Raw genomic sequence first — 12,489 nt, 5'->3', positions numbered from 1 at the left:
GGCTTGTTTCTTCTCCTGATTTTTACAACACAACAAATTTAAATATGCAGAGACTTGTAACAAGAACTGGTGTTGGAGAGGAGTGCTAAATGCTCCATCAGCCCAGAGCATGGTGAGCAATGGTAGGGGAGAAAAGAAGGATTTATCTTGGCAATGGCAGTCCCAAAGAAAATGTAGATGAAGCTGGGCATGCATTATGCAAGGAGGACACACTCTAATCACAGTCTGTGGGCTAAACAAGACCACTGGGATATAAAACCAGACATGTCCTGGCACCCTTGCTTTCCCAAGACCTATGTCTCCTCAGAAAAGTTACAAGAATTCTGCTTTGGATTACAGTTACTTGTAACTTAGCCTGATGTCTTATTAAGTTGCAAACGAGTGACAAACACACAGGAAATTGTCTTGCTTTTAAATGCCAGCTGTTGCATGGACCCCAGGAGGCTGGGTGATGGATCAGGCCAGCCCACCTGAATACAGCAGCTATTTTCACACCTGGCCACATGAGGAACAGCTCTGATGCCTTTCAACCTAGAGAGCAGCCGGGTTCCCCTGGAGCCTAATAAAAAACCAGCTCTGCTCCAGTTTTGTTCTGACAAAGGGATTGGTGAAGGGTCATTTTGAGGGCATCCATGCTCCGGGATGGAGCACACAGAGCTAAAAGCCAATTTGCAGGGAAAGCCCTGAAGGAAAGACAACTTTGAACATAGCATCCGCTTAATAAACGAGAAATTAAGACTTAATAATGCAGCAAAAGTCTATTAACCTCTCTTGATCTAAGGGTTGCTTTCTCATGCGCATTCTCCATGGGGATACTGTGCTTTTCCAGGCCTGCACACATGTATACAGAATAGGTTTTCAGCAACATTATTTCTGCTCAGCCCTTTTCACTCCTAGGGACAGTATCTGTCCCTCAGGAGAAGCATCAAATATCCTGGGCTTTGCTTTCCTGGTTTTTTCTTCTTCCTCCCAGTGGAGGGGTCCAAACACCTCAGGGAGGAAAAATGACAGCTTTTGTGGGGAAATCGCTGATCTCTGCTACCCTAGAGCACAGGTTTCTCCTGTCTGATGTCTAGGAGCTGTCTCAACTGCTCATTGTCTGCTCTGTGTTGTCTGGGGACTAAAAGCTAATGGTGAATCTCCTGGTGATCTGAAACCAGTGTTGTTGCCTGATGAAATTCGGCCCATGCTTTCTGGTTGCTCTCTGTCCAAGGGATCTCCAATATCAACATTCCTCTACTAAAATTAACTTGTCTGGACTGAAAGATCCTGATTTTTTCACCTTGGCTATTAAAAGAAGGCATGATATTTTTCCAGAAAAAGCTGTTTTTTCCAGTTACTGATGGAATTGAAGAAGGGTTGATACCTGAATCCCACAGGTTCCTCTGAGAATCACAGCTAAGGGGAGAATTATCCCTGGTCTTCCCTCTCCTTTCACAGCCTCATGAAATGGAGGGAAAGCATCATTAATGTCTGCTGCATCTCCATGCAGGTAAATACTTCCATTACATGAGACACACAAAATTTTTGGCTCAAAATACACCACTTTCACACCAATCCAGCCTATCTTCCCCCAGGCCTTTTGGCTAACTTCCATGCAGGCACCTTTTTGGTGACAAAAGAGTTGCCTCATGAAAAGTCACAAAGTCTGACCTTCCTTCAGATCTCCCTGTAAGACTCGCCTCAAAGATGAAACTTGAAAATGCATTGACAGCAGCCAGGCATCTGGTGTGCGTAGACTGCTGTTCCTCACACTAATCACAGTCATCTTATTACCTTGTGCTTCGCCGGCTGTTTGTTGTATACCCCTGTTGTGTTTCATCAGATACATGGGGTTTAAATCCTCTGGGACAAGAACCATCTTTCTGCTGTTTGTGTGGATGGAGTCTGATGTGACAGTGCCTTCATCCCTGCCAAGGTCTCCTCACACCGCCCAACACATAATAATGTTAATGGTGATAAAGGACATCAAAGCTGGTCATTTTCCAGGGAAAGTGTTTTTGTGAGAAGTAACAATGATGATAGTGTTACTACTACAACTTTGATTGTGGTCAAAGGATAGCATGTTATTTTTAACAAAATATTAAAGAGAGAGTTTTACATGCCAAACTTTTCTACTTAGCTCCCGTGAAGCCAATTAAAAGATTTCAACTGATCGATTCTTTTGATGAAAGGTATCTTCTTTACACTAAAAATTTCCATTTTTCGTCTCAAAGCCAAAGGCTCAATCTTCAACATACCAATCGTTTGAAAAACTGAAAACTAATAAAATATTTTGATTTTCAGCCAGAATATTTTTGGTTTCTTTTCAGGCATTTGGCTTCCAGATAAAAGCTGGAAAATTTCCAGGGAAAGCAAGGGGGAGGGCTTACTGTGGTTTGGGTTTTTTTTGCATGTATGTAAAAGAAATGATTTGGACAAATCAAACTATTTCAGCTAACACGAATTTTTAAGAAAAGTAAGTGCTTGTTCTCTTAAAAAAACAAAAAGACAAAAATGCTGAAGAGCAAAATATTTCTTGGCCTAAAAAGTGGTGATGCATTTTTTTGACCATGCTATCATTGCCAGAGGCAATGAATTCATCAGTGGTTCATCTATCAAATCAGAACAAGTACCATTCTTCTCATTAAAAGAGCTATGTAGAAATGGCACATTCCTACCCTAGGTATCTATTATCTTCATTTATTAAAATCAGAACTTCAAATGTTAAGAATGCAGGATGGTATTCTACCTTTTTACCCCTATAACGCCAGCCTTATGTTAAGAATGAACTGGATTTTAATCTGGCTCATACAGCACAAATGGAACTTTCAGGTAAATATTACTTCTCAGCTTTGTGTCCTTTTCATGTATCTTTTGTTAGATTCAGGTTTCTGCTAATATTTAGGAAGTTTGGTGCTGTCGGGTCTTAACTGCTTCACTCCTAGATTCTCTGTGATGACTGTCTCAAAATGACCTGTTGTCCCTTATCTTTCACAATATTTTTCACTCTCCACTTAAAATCACTGAATGAGACTCTAGGAGAGGAGGAGGAAAAAAAAAGTAGAAAGGGTGGCTGGTTTAACTTAACTTTCTCATTTGCTCTTTCCTGTGATTTCTCTCCTTCACTCAGCCCCCTGCCCTTGCTGTTTTGCATGGTAACCAGAAGCTGAAGAGGTACAACTAGCATTTGTTTGTTCCCTGTACCCACCTATGTACCTGTGTCCTATTTGCAACTTAAATCATAACTTGTTCCTTCTAGAAACCAGGTCAGAGAGAATTGTTTAAAAGTGGCATCTTCTCCAGTCAGGTGTGTATTGTTCCAGAGGCACTGCTCACAGAGAAGAGTGTTCCTCAAGAGGGACAAATGGTCTGAATCCTTTCCAACAGTTGTGGTAAAGCTATGCTGGCTAATAAACATCCAAAATGTTATCTACTCCATTTAGTGGAGCTGATCTACAAGTGTGGTGGACCTGTCCTTTCTGGCTGAACAGAGAAGGAGGCTCCTATATACTACACTGAGGTTCCAATACTGGTGAGGAAGGGTGGGTTCATTTAAGAGTGCTTTAGGTGTTGGTCTTTTCTTTCTTTAGGTGCAACATGTGACATCATGTGTTCCTGTTCAGATGACCCTTTATGGCAGCCTCCTGGGCCTTACTGAAATCTCCTTTTCTTTCTGCTGCAGGAGAGGAGGCCTTGACCATGTACATGGACAAAAGCCGCCTTGACAGAAAGTCAGGAAACGCTACCCAGAGCGTTGAAGCATTGCACCAGCTTGCTTCCTCCTACTTTGTAGACCGTGATGGCACCATGAGGAGACTCCATGAGATCCAGATCTCTACCGGAGCAATCAAGGTACTGCATCTTGCCTTGGGAAGAGAAAGAAGATTGTGAGTCCATACCAGTACTGTAGGGATATGGGGCAGGACTTTGCCAGTGTGATGTCTTTTCGATCACAAGTTGTTTTGTTCCCACACTCTTTTCCCACAGTAAATTGTTCTCTTATGGACCTTACTGAAGAATTGATTTCCCCAGGGCCAGTAATATCTGGAAAGAGGTGGGCATTCAGTGTGATGGTTATGTAGGATAGGAGACTCCCACTGTGTGTGGCAGTGACCTCTGGAAGGGAGAGGGGACAGATAATGCAGATCAGCAATGCAGGTTTTGGAAGGGAAAGGCAGGTCTGTGAAATGGGCAACCCCATGCAACGCAGAAGTATTTTCCTCTTGTGGGTGTAAGACTGCTAAACATCCCTCAGATGAATTTAGTACAAGAAAAGGTGAAAAACTCAGTGTGGCATTACTGAGGCATCTGGAATGAAATGGACTGAGAGACAGCTTGGGGGTTGCAGCAGGAAGGAAGGGGAGTTTCTCAGAGCATACAGAATAGGGAAAATGGCTCTGCAGACAAAGGCTGCCTTCTCTGAAAGCAATCATCCTATACTGGGGAGGGATTTTATTGTTGCAGAGTTCACTCCAGGGAAGGTGATGTGGATGGAGTCATCATTGTTAGCCATTTCTGAAAGGTTTCAGCTCTTGTTATTGTTCTGTGGTGTCTCATGGCTGAGTCTGTTCCCTTCTGGATGGGAAATCGAATTGAGATATTGAAACAGTGACAGCAGATAATCGCCCTTTGTGAATTCAGGAAGAGCAGCTCTCCTCCATGGCTGAAACCAACAGCAACAACCACAGCAACAGCACTGCAGGTCATCTGTGCCTCCATCTATCCTCAGCACAAGGATGGTATGCACATATGTTGTGGGAGCACTAGGCACCATTGTGGGCTGGCAATCCATCTCTGTATCTTGCTTTCCAGTAAGAGAAGCCAGGGAATAATTCCTCTACTGGCTTCTGATGTTCTCCAGTGATCCTCTATGAAGAAACATCAATCTTCAGGACCTCACTGTCGAGTTCAGAATAACATGCAGTACCGTAAAGCAAGCAGATACAATTCACTCTGTTTTTTTTCAGCTTTTGTGTCACACATTAGTTATGTTTATCCAGTATAGGGCATTTTTTCTTAGTTAAGATGTGATGCTGCAATCAAAGGGAATGCTCTCTCTTTTCTATATCCTCCATAGGTAACAGAAACTCGGACTGGCCCCCTGGGCTGTAACAGCTATGACAATCTGGACTCTGTGAGTTCTGTCCTTCTGCAAAGCACTGAAAGCAAACTCCACCTGCAAGGTAGGGCACAGGAATGAGGGAGATGGTAATACTGAGCATAGAGGGGTGTGTGTGTGTGTGTGTGTGTGTGTGAAATGAAAGAGGGGTGGCCTTTTTTCTAGCCTTTTCGCCTCCTCTGTTTGCTGTGATTGCCTTCACCATAAGTTCCCTGAAGCAGGACCAGTGGCTTCTGGTGGTTTCATATGAAGCCTTAGCACAGCAGAGCCAGGGTTCAACAGGGACTGAGCTAAAGGTGCAAGGAACTGCAGACTGGACCCCAGTGGGTGCCTCCTGCCATTGAATTTTGATGGACTTCAGTACATTATATGTACACTGATATAAATAAATGTGAACTTTTCCATTATTATTGAAGGGGCATTCTGTCCACGTCTCTCTTTGTCCCTCCCAAATTACTGATTTGCGTAAGAGGTTTGCAGATCAGCTTTTGGGACTCTCTAATGACCATAATCTTTGGGAAAAGTCACAGAGGTTTTATTTGGAAGCTAGAAGCCATGGCTTCAGTCCCAGTTGGGGATCTAGTCCAGAAGTCAACATATAGAGGTCATGACTGAATTAATAAATAAATACATGCTGGTTAGCAAGAAGTCAACTTCAGTATAAGGAGGAAATTCACTGGGCGTGTAATTTACTAAGGTTATTCCCAAGTTTTTGACAAAATAAGGAAATGTGGGATTTAATTGCTCATTTGCCCAGATGGTTTTATTTCTGGAATCCTTGTACTTGCACAAATTTTAATTTTTCAGATGAATGGGCTACATTACATCTTCCGCTTTGAGTATAATTTGGCAAGTGCTGTTTTAATCTTGGTTTCACAGAAACTGGGTTTCATTTACTGAGTCATGTTGTGGATATATTATTATTGTTGTTATTATTTGCCTTTAAAAATAATAGGCAGGTTGTTTTCACTATTCCGGTGATTATCTAAATCACTGAGTTCTGGTTCTTACCTAATTAACAATAAACAATTTGAAGCTTTTTATATGCTGTGATGATGGCTGCTGGTAATGAAAACCCAAGGACTGCACATCAGATAACTAGGTAAACAGCTAAATAAGCAGACAGATCAGTTTATAGGCAGACAAACTGGTAAGTAGGTAAATCGATATATCTCTATTGGCTATCTGATCCTACAAGAGAAGAGAAAAAGCAAGACACCTGGGAGAGAGAAGGAGGTGGAGGAAGAGGGAAAACTTAGGAGAGAGAGGGACTGTAAGGTGGATGAGGCTGTGATTTCTGATGGGAACAGAGGACCTCAGGGGTCAACCACACATGAGTTTCATGGAGATTCATGGTACCAGTGCAGAGAGAGGCCAGACCCGTGCCAAGGGAGACAGCAAGGGAAGAAAGGAAGGTAAGAACTCTTCCTAACAGAACAAAGTGACCTTTAAAGCTACACCTGAGTGTTTTCTGCCTAATCTGGAGTGCGGTTCTTGGGATAATTACCCAGGATCCTTCCTCTGCTCTGAGAGGCCTCATTAGGAATTAGTCACAGGGCTGCAGGTAATGGATCGTGACTGAGTCTCCTCTGATCTGATTAGCAGTCGAGCATGAGCTGCTGACAGAAATCCATGTTACTACCTTCGTGTCACTCTGGCTCTGAGGCTGGCTCAATAAAAGAGCAGCATCTTCGTGACAGGGAGAATTTCTGTTTCTGAACTTGCTTTGTGCTGCCCAGCCCTGAGAGTCGTGGTTTCAAAGATGTGCCCTTTAGGAGATGCAATGGCCAGACCCAGAGCTGAGGTACCTTCATGCCCACATGTAGGGTTCGGGAAGGTCAGCCAGCCTGGAGGTTTAGTGGAGGACCTGGATGCAGGCACAGTGCAGGGTGTCTGGTTCTGCACCTGTGGTTACATGGAACGAAAAGCATCACTAATTTATAAACCAGTGTCCTTGTGGACCCAGCACGCACGTACATCTGTGTCAGATGCCTGCACTAGGATATATACACATTTATTGCAGTAGGTCTCCCTTTGTCCTAGCTCTACCTGGGGGCAGGTTTCCTGTCCTGTGCATGGGGAGGGCTGTGCAGTGATGCAACCTCCCGCACAGGAGTGGAGGGGATCTTGTTAGGGCCCAGGATCTCACAGGTGACTGCGCTTATTTGCACTTAATATCCTCCTGTCCCTGTCACCAGCGTGAAAACATCCCGTCACCTGCCTCCGCCTCCCGTGTGGCTGACGCACGAGCTGCCTGTGCTGCCTGGAAAAGGAGTAAGCCAGAGCATGGGAGGGGAAGATGCTTTACAGCAGTCTGGTGGGAAACAGGAATTTGTGTTCCCTAGAAAAAAGCCCTAGGCTGAAATTTGAAAATTTGAGTGAAAAAAAAAAATCAACATTTTGAAAAGTTTTGGGAAACTAAATTTCCAGAGACATACCCCTTTGCACATGTGATATGTGTCAATACTGCAACGTGGCACTATTGCAATAAGGTAAAATCTGTATGTGCTATTCTAAACATTTCAACATTAAAAAGGAAACATTGCATATTAGGTAGTTTGTTATATTAAATATGGTAATAGTGTATTAAAGTTTGCATTACAATTAATACTAAAGTCTTTGCTAAGATGGACAGAGCAGTAATGAAAACATAAAATATTTCAGCTTTTCAGCAACAAAATGAGGAAGTATGAAATACATTTAGACCCTTCCCTGTCAAAAGTGCTTTTGGAGTCAACATGCTCTCACAAAATGCTTCAATGAAGCTGCATTTTCAACAGAGAACTCTTCTGTGCAAAATGTTTCAAATAGCTCTAATTTAGAGCTGAGGAAATTTACCTCTTTTAATGCAGAAAGCCTTTTATATACAGTCCAAAACCAAACATCTCTCTCTAATAGTTTTTCTAGGTGAATTAAGGACATACTCCCTTGTCAGACACTTCATATTCTGCCTGTAGTTATCTCAGAAAAACCTATACCAAATCTGTGCTGCTCTTAATTTTTAAAGAGGAACTTCATGCTTTACAGTCTGGCAGAATTCCTTCTTCTGATCAATAAGTTACCTTCAAAACTAAGATATTCTCCCTAACACTCATCACCAGCAAACTTATCTTCTGCATCTATTATCAGCTACTGATATTGCTGTGGAGCATGAGCCCATTCCTTGTGCACCCTGGCTTGGATTGAGGTATTCACCCCATGAAAATGGTCCAGTATCTCAGTCTTTAAGACCAGGTTGCCCCCCTGCTTGGCTGCTGACATGAGACAACACTGAAAGATTTTTTTTTTTTTTTTTTTTAACGTTTGCAATATTCAAAGAAATTTCTTGGAGAACAAACCAGCATCTGGGGATGTTTTATTAAGACCGTGTCTGGCAGCAGGGCTTTCCCAGCTAGCAATGGCTGGCTGAAAGCTGCTCTGTGGGGCTGGTGTGCTGTTACAGTCCTTGGGACTACAGCTTTCCTGCTTTAAAGGTGGCAACAGAAGCACCCAGAGCAGTGGTCTCAACTAGTATGGCCTTACAATCTCACGTCTGTAAAGATTACCTTAAAAATTATTAATCACACCGTGCTTTACTGACTGCTGTAATCAACACAATCTCAGTGATATTTAGTCACTGGGTGTGGCATGGAACTACATATGAATGAAGAGGGTCCCAGGATTGAGTGAGATGCTACTGGCCCAGTACTTGTAAAATATCTTGCTAGGATCTGGTCACAAGGATGCTCAATATAAACCCAGAAATATTGATATGAATCTGCCCTTGTGTGGGTATTTTTTTATTTCCATATATCAAGGTACAAATGTGAAAGCAGGCATGGTTGTATTTCACACTGATTTCTTCCACAAGGAAATTCTTGTCTGGAAGATCTCTGAGTCACGTTTAATCCCTACAGCATGTTTACAGTTTTAAAGTTATGGCTTTGCGTTTGGTGTATGCACACTCATGTTTTGATAAGTAGCTGGATTTGTGTGTCACCTGTGTTCCTGGTCTAAGCACATATTTGACTATGTGTTGCTTGTTAAATGCTACAATTAACTGCATGGAATCCAGCAGAACTGCTTACCTGATTAAAGTTAAGTATTTATATAAGTGTTTTTTTAATTGGTGCTAAGTGTACAGGGGGTCTGATTACCTCTTAAACATGAGATTATTTCTTACAAGAGGTTATCCTGGAAATGTGTTTTTTAGAAACTATGAGTTCTGTGGACAAAAAGCAAGCATCCACATGAGGCACTCTGCAGTGTAGGATGGGACCATGTTATGTTTTGGAGATTACAGGGTATTCATGTTTCTGCATGTGCTGAGGTACACAATGGATGTCCCTTGCAATGGGAAGTGTTTCCCTGAAACTTTAGTTGCTCTTTCTACCCCTATTCCCTCCAGGAAAAAAAAAAAAAAAAGCTAGTATCATCTGTAGCTGGGACTAGACAGGTTGTCATCCAAGTTAAAATTCAAAGAGAAAATATGGTGAGCTGAAGAACCTGTGGTCATTTGGGCCTCTTATTCAAAGGCTGAGGCCAGGGCAGATTTCTCCTCCATGAAGCAGAGAGTGGAAAGATTTATTCATGGGACTTGGACCATCAATAAATGAGGTCAACATACACCAAGAAGTCCAGCCTCTGCTTCTGTGAGCTTGCAATCTCTATGAGTACAACAGCATTCAGGCTGTCCAAGGTCCTTTTGTAGGAAAGTCTTGGAGCCTGGCAGGTGGGACCATCCCTAATGTCTGTGTGAAGGTTTGAAAAGGCACCATCCTTCTGTGGTATTTGCTTCAGATAAATCTCTAAAAGAGACTGAGCTTCAGTACTTCCTGATGACGACAGGAAGAAAGCTGAGCTGCTTCTTGAGAAGCACCTCAGGAAAGACCAAAAGGACCTTAAAATGCTTAGACTAGTTTTGAGGTGGTTGCAGGGATGCCATAGACTGTGGTCAGCCCCTTGCATGTTCCCTCCCTTCCCTGCAACAGCACTGCAGAAGAGGCAGCAGGAGCTACGCAGACACTGTGCCTCCAAATGCCAGACTTGAAATCCTTCCTTGTGCAAGTGTCACAAACGTCTTCTTCAGCTGAAGGTTGCTCTGTGTTACTCCTGCCTGGCGGCTGCCGCTGCTCCATGCTCGGCTGCGAATTAGGTCAGACAGCTCACTGCCACCAGGCATGATGCTCACACAGACCATGCCCTGGCAATAGCAGAAGGGGGAGAGGAAACAGAGGTCCTTGTGCCTTCAACAACCTCCTGATCTCCCCAAACTTGGTCTTCCAAAGGGACCTTGTCAAGGCTGAGGTGTCTCTGTGGAACCAAAAGCAAAAGGGTAATGGGAGTCCTGGGGCCACTGCCCACCACTTTTCTCTTGTCTTGAACATGACCCATCACCGAGATGAGCCTGAACTCCTGAAAGGAGTCACAGCCCTTCTTGCCCTTCCTGCACACTCTCATCCTCTGAATTATTGTCTTATTTTCATTCCACTTCAATGAGCTGTCAGCCACAGATACAGTAATTCAGCGCAATAGAAACACAAACAGATGGGTAATTGACCCGCGTGCCTTCATTACACTGGAGTTCAGTGCTGCTGTTCAAGCCATAAACTCCTTTATCTGCCACTCCAAAATCCCTGGGCCTTTTACAAGGAAGGCGAAGCAGGCCAGACTTCCTGCAAAAGGCTTGCTCAGAGTTATTGTCATCTCTGCTTCGTGCACCACAGACGCTAACAGAGTCTGACAATTAGGACTCACCAGGTAGAAGGGAACAGCTGTGAATCCTCAGGGATGTCTGCAGGGAGCCTGGAGACAAGGGGTGGAGAAGGACAGGATTCAAAATCATGTATACTGTACACAGGGCAAATGCTTAAACTGTTATCCTGTCCTCTGGTACCTGAGCAAGCGTACACCTACCCTAATGCCTGCACAGATGGATGGATACACAAACACTTGTTATGGAGAAAGAGACATGGGGATAGATCTCTCAGCTAATGTAAATCTTCAGAGCACCACTGAAATCATTGGCACTAAATCCATTTGCACTTTTATAGGATTTGGGAAGTAGCCTTCCTAGCAGGGAGTGACCTGAAAAGACTCAGGTACCCACCTCCTGTGTTTATACCGTGGGAGCTGGGCGCTTAACTCTGCAAGGGTCTTTTATAAATCCCTCCTTGTATTATTTTCCTTTCTTCTGTTTTCCTTCCTTTCTTCTTTTCTCTCTCTGTGTGTAGTTTCCTTGTTTCTGTGGTACCAAGCCTATTTAGTGTCTCTCAAAACAGGTCAGAACAGCATAATGCTCATCACTTCTGAACTGGCACTTGGTTGCAAAGTATAAAAAAACCTGCACCTGGGAATAAGGGAGGCTTTGCATTCAGGTGCTTTGTACTGTACTGGGATCCAGGACTGGGATGAAGGGCGTACGCTGGGCATTGGGAAGGGGGAACTTACTTGTCACCTTTCTCTCATAGAGCAGATGGCCTCTGTTCTCTAACTCTTGCACTGGAGGTGTGCAATTTGTACCCCACCTTCCTTACTCATGACAGCTCCAATCCCAGCAGCTTTTAATTCCTCAGCATCACTTTCCCAAGCTGTTAATGAAACGGGTTTTGAAATGCACAACAGATACCGGCAATGACATTTCCCCCCTCTCCCCCCCACATCCCTGCCTCTTGTTTCTATGCCAGGTCTCCAGATCATCTTCCCTCAGTATTTACAAGAGAAGTTTGTCCAGTCTGCCTTGAGTTACATCATGTGCAATGGCGAGGGGGAGTACATCTGCCGGAACAGCCAGTGCGGCTGCCAGTGTGCGGAGGAGTTCCCGCAGTGCAACTGCCCCATCACCGACATCCAGATCATGGAATACACACTAGCAAACATGGCCAAGACCTGGACAGAAGCCTATAAAGATCTGGAGAATTCAGGTAACCGAGGAAAACACATTTTCTGATTGATTTATTTAAAAGAAAACACGTTACATTACACCAGTTAAGAATCTTTTCTTTCCTCAATATAATGCTCCAGTTTGGATAAAAAATAGAGGATATTGAACCCAAAACCATGCTTTTAGTCTTGAGGAAGTGCCTTTTTTTCCCTATTGCATGTACAGACAAAACCACATGCCATGTGTAATTCTATGTGTAAAGGGATATTTTCCATGGAAGAATTTGTTTGATTTAAAAATCTGATTTTTCATACCAAACCAGCACAGAATCTCTAATAGTTCTACAGCGAAACTTCCACAATATGAATGATGCAGAAATTGCTTTTCAGATTTGCATGAATGATTTATTCTGCTTTGGTGAAAGGCAATTCAGAGATAGAGAGCACAGGCCAGATGACACCTCATTTGAGATAGAGAGGAGAAGGGAAAATGACTTCTCTCTCCTACAGTGCCGATGTCTGCTGGT

The 12,489-nt window shown here is 43.4% G+C and overlaps 1 protein-coding gene across 1 annotated transcript in view; it reads left to right on the top strand.

The window, feature by feature from the left end:
* BRINP1 (BMP/retinoic acid inducible neural specific 1) overlaps positions 1-12,489 on the top strand; it is an 89,594-nt gene that overhangs the window by 63,212 nt on the left and 13,893 nt on the right. The window contains exons 4-6 of the mRNA XM_074846419.1: positions 3,665-3,834; positions 5,060-5,165; positions 11,767-12,003. Coding sequence (XP_074702520.1) covers positions 3,665-3,834; positions 5,060-5,165; positions 11,767-12,003 — 513 coding nt within the window. The remainder of the gene's footprint in view (positions 1-3,664; positions 3,835-5,059; positions 5,166-11,766; positions 12,004-12,489) is intronic.

Source organism: Strix aluco, chromosome 20, assembly GCF_031877795.1.
Source record: "Strix aluco isolate bStrAlu1 chromosome 20, bStrAlu1.hap1, whole genome shotgun sequence".
NCBI lineage: Eukaryota > Metazoa > Chordata > Aves > Strigiformes > Strigidae > Strix > Strix aluco.
The sequence above is the reverse complement of the archived record's forward strand: the minus strand, read 5'-3'. Positions and strand labels throughout refer to the sequence as shown.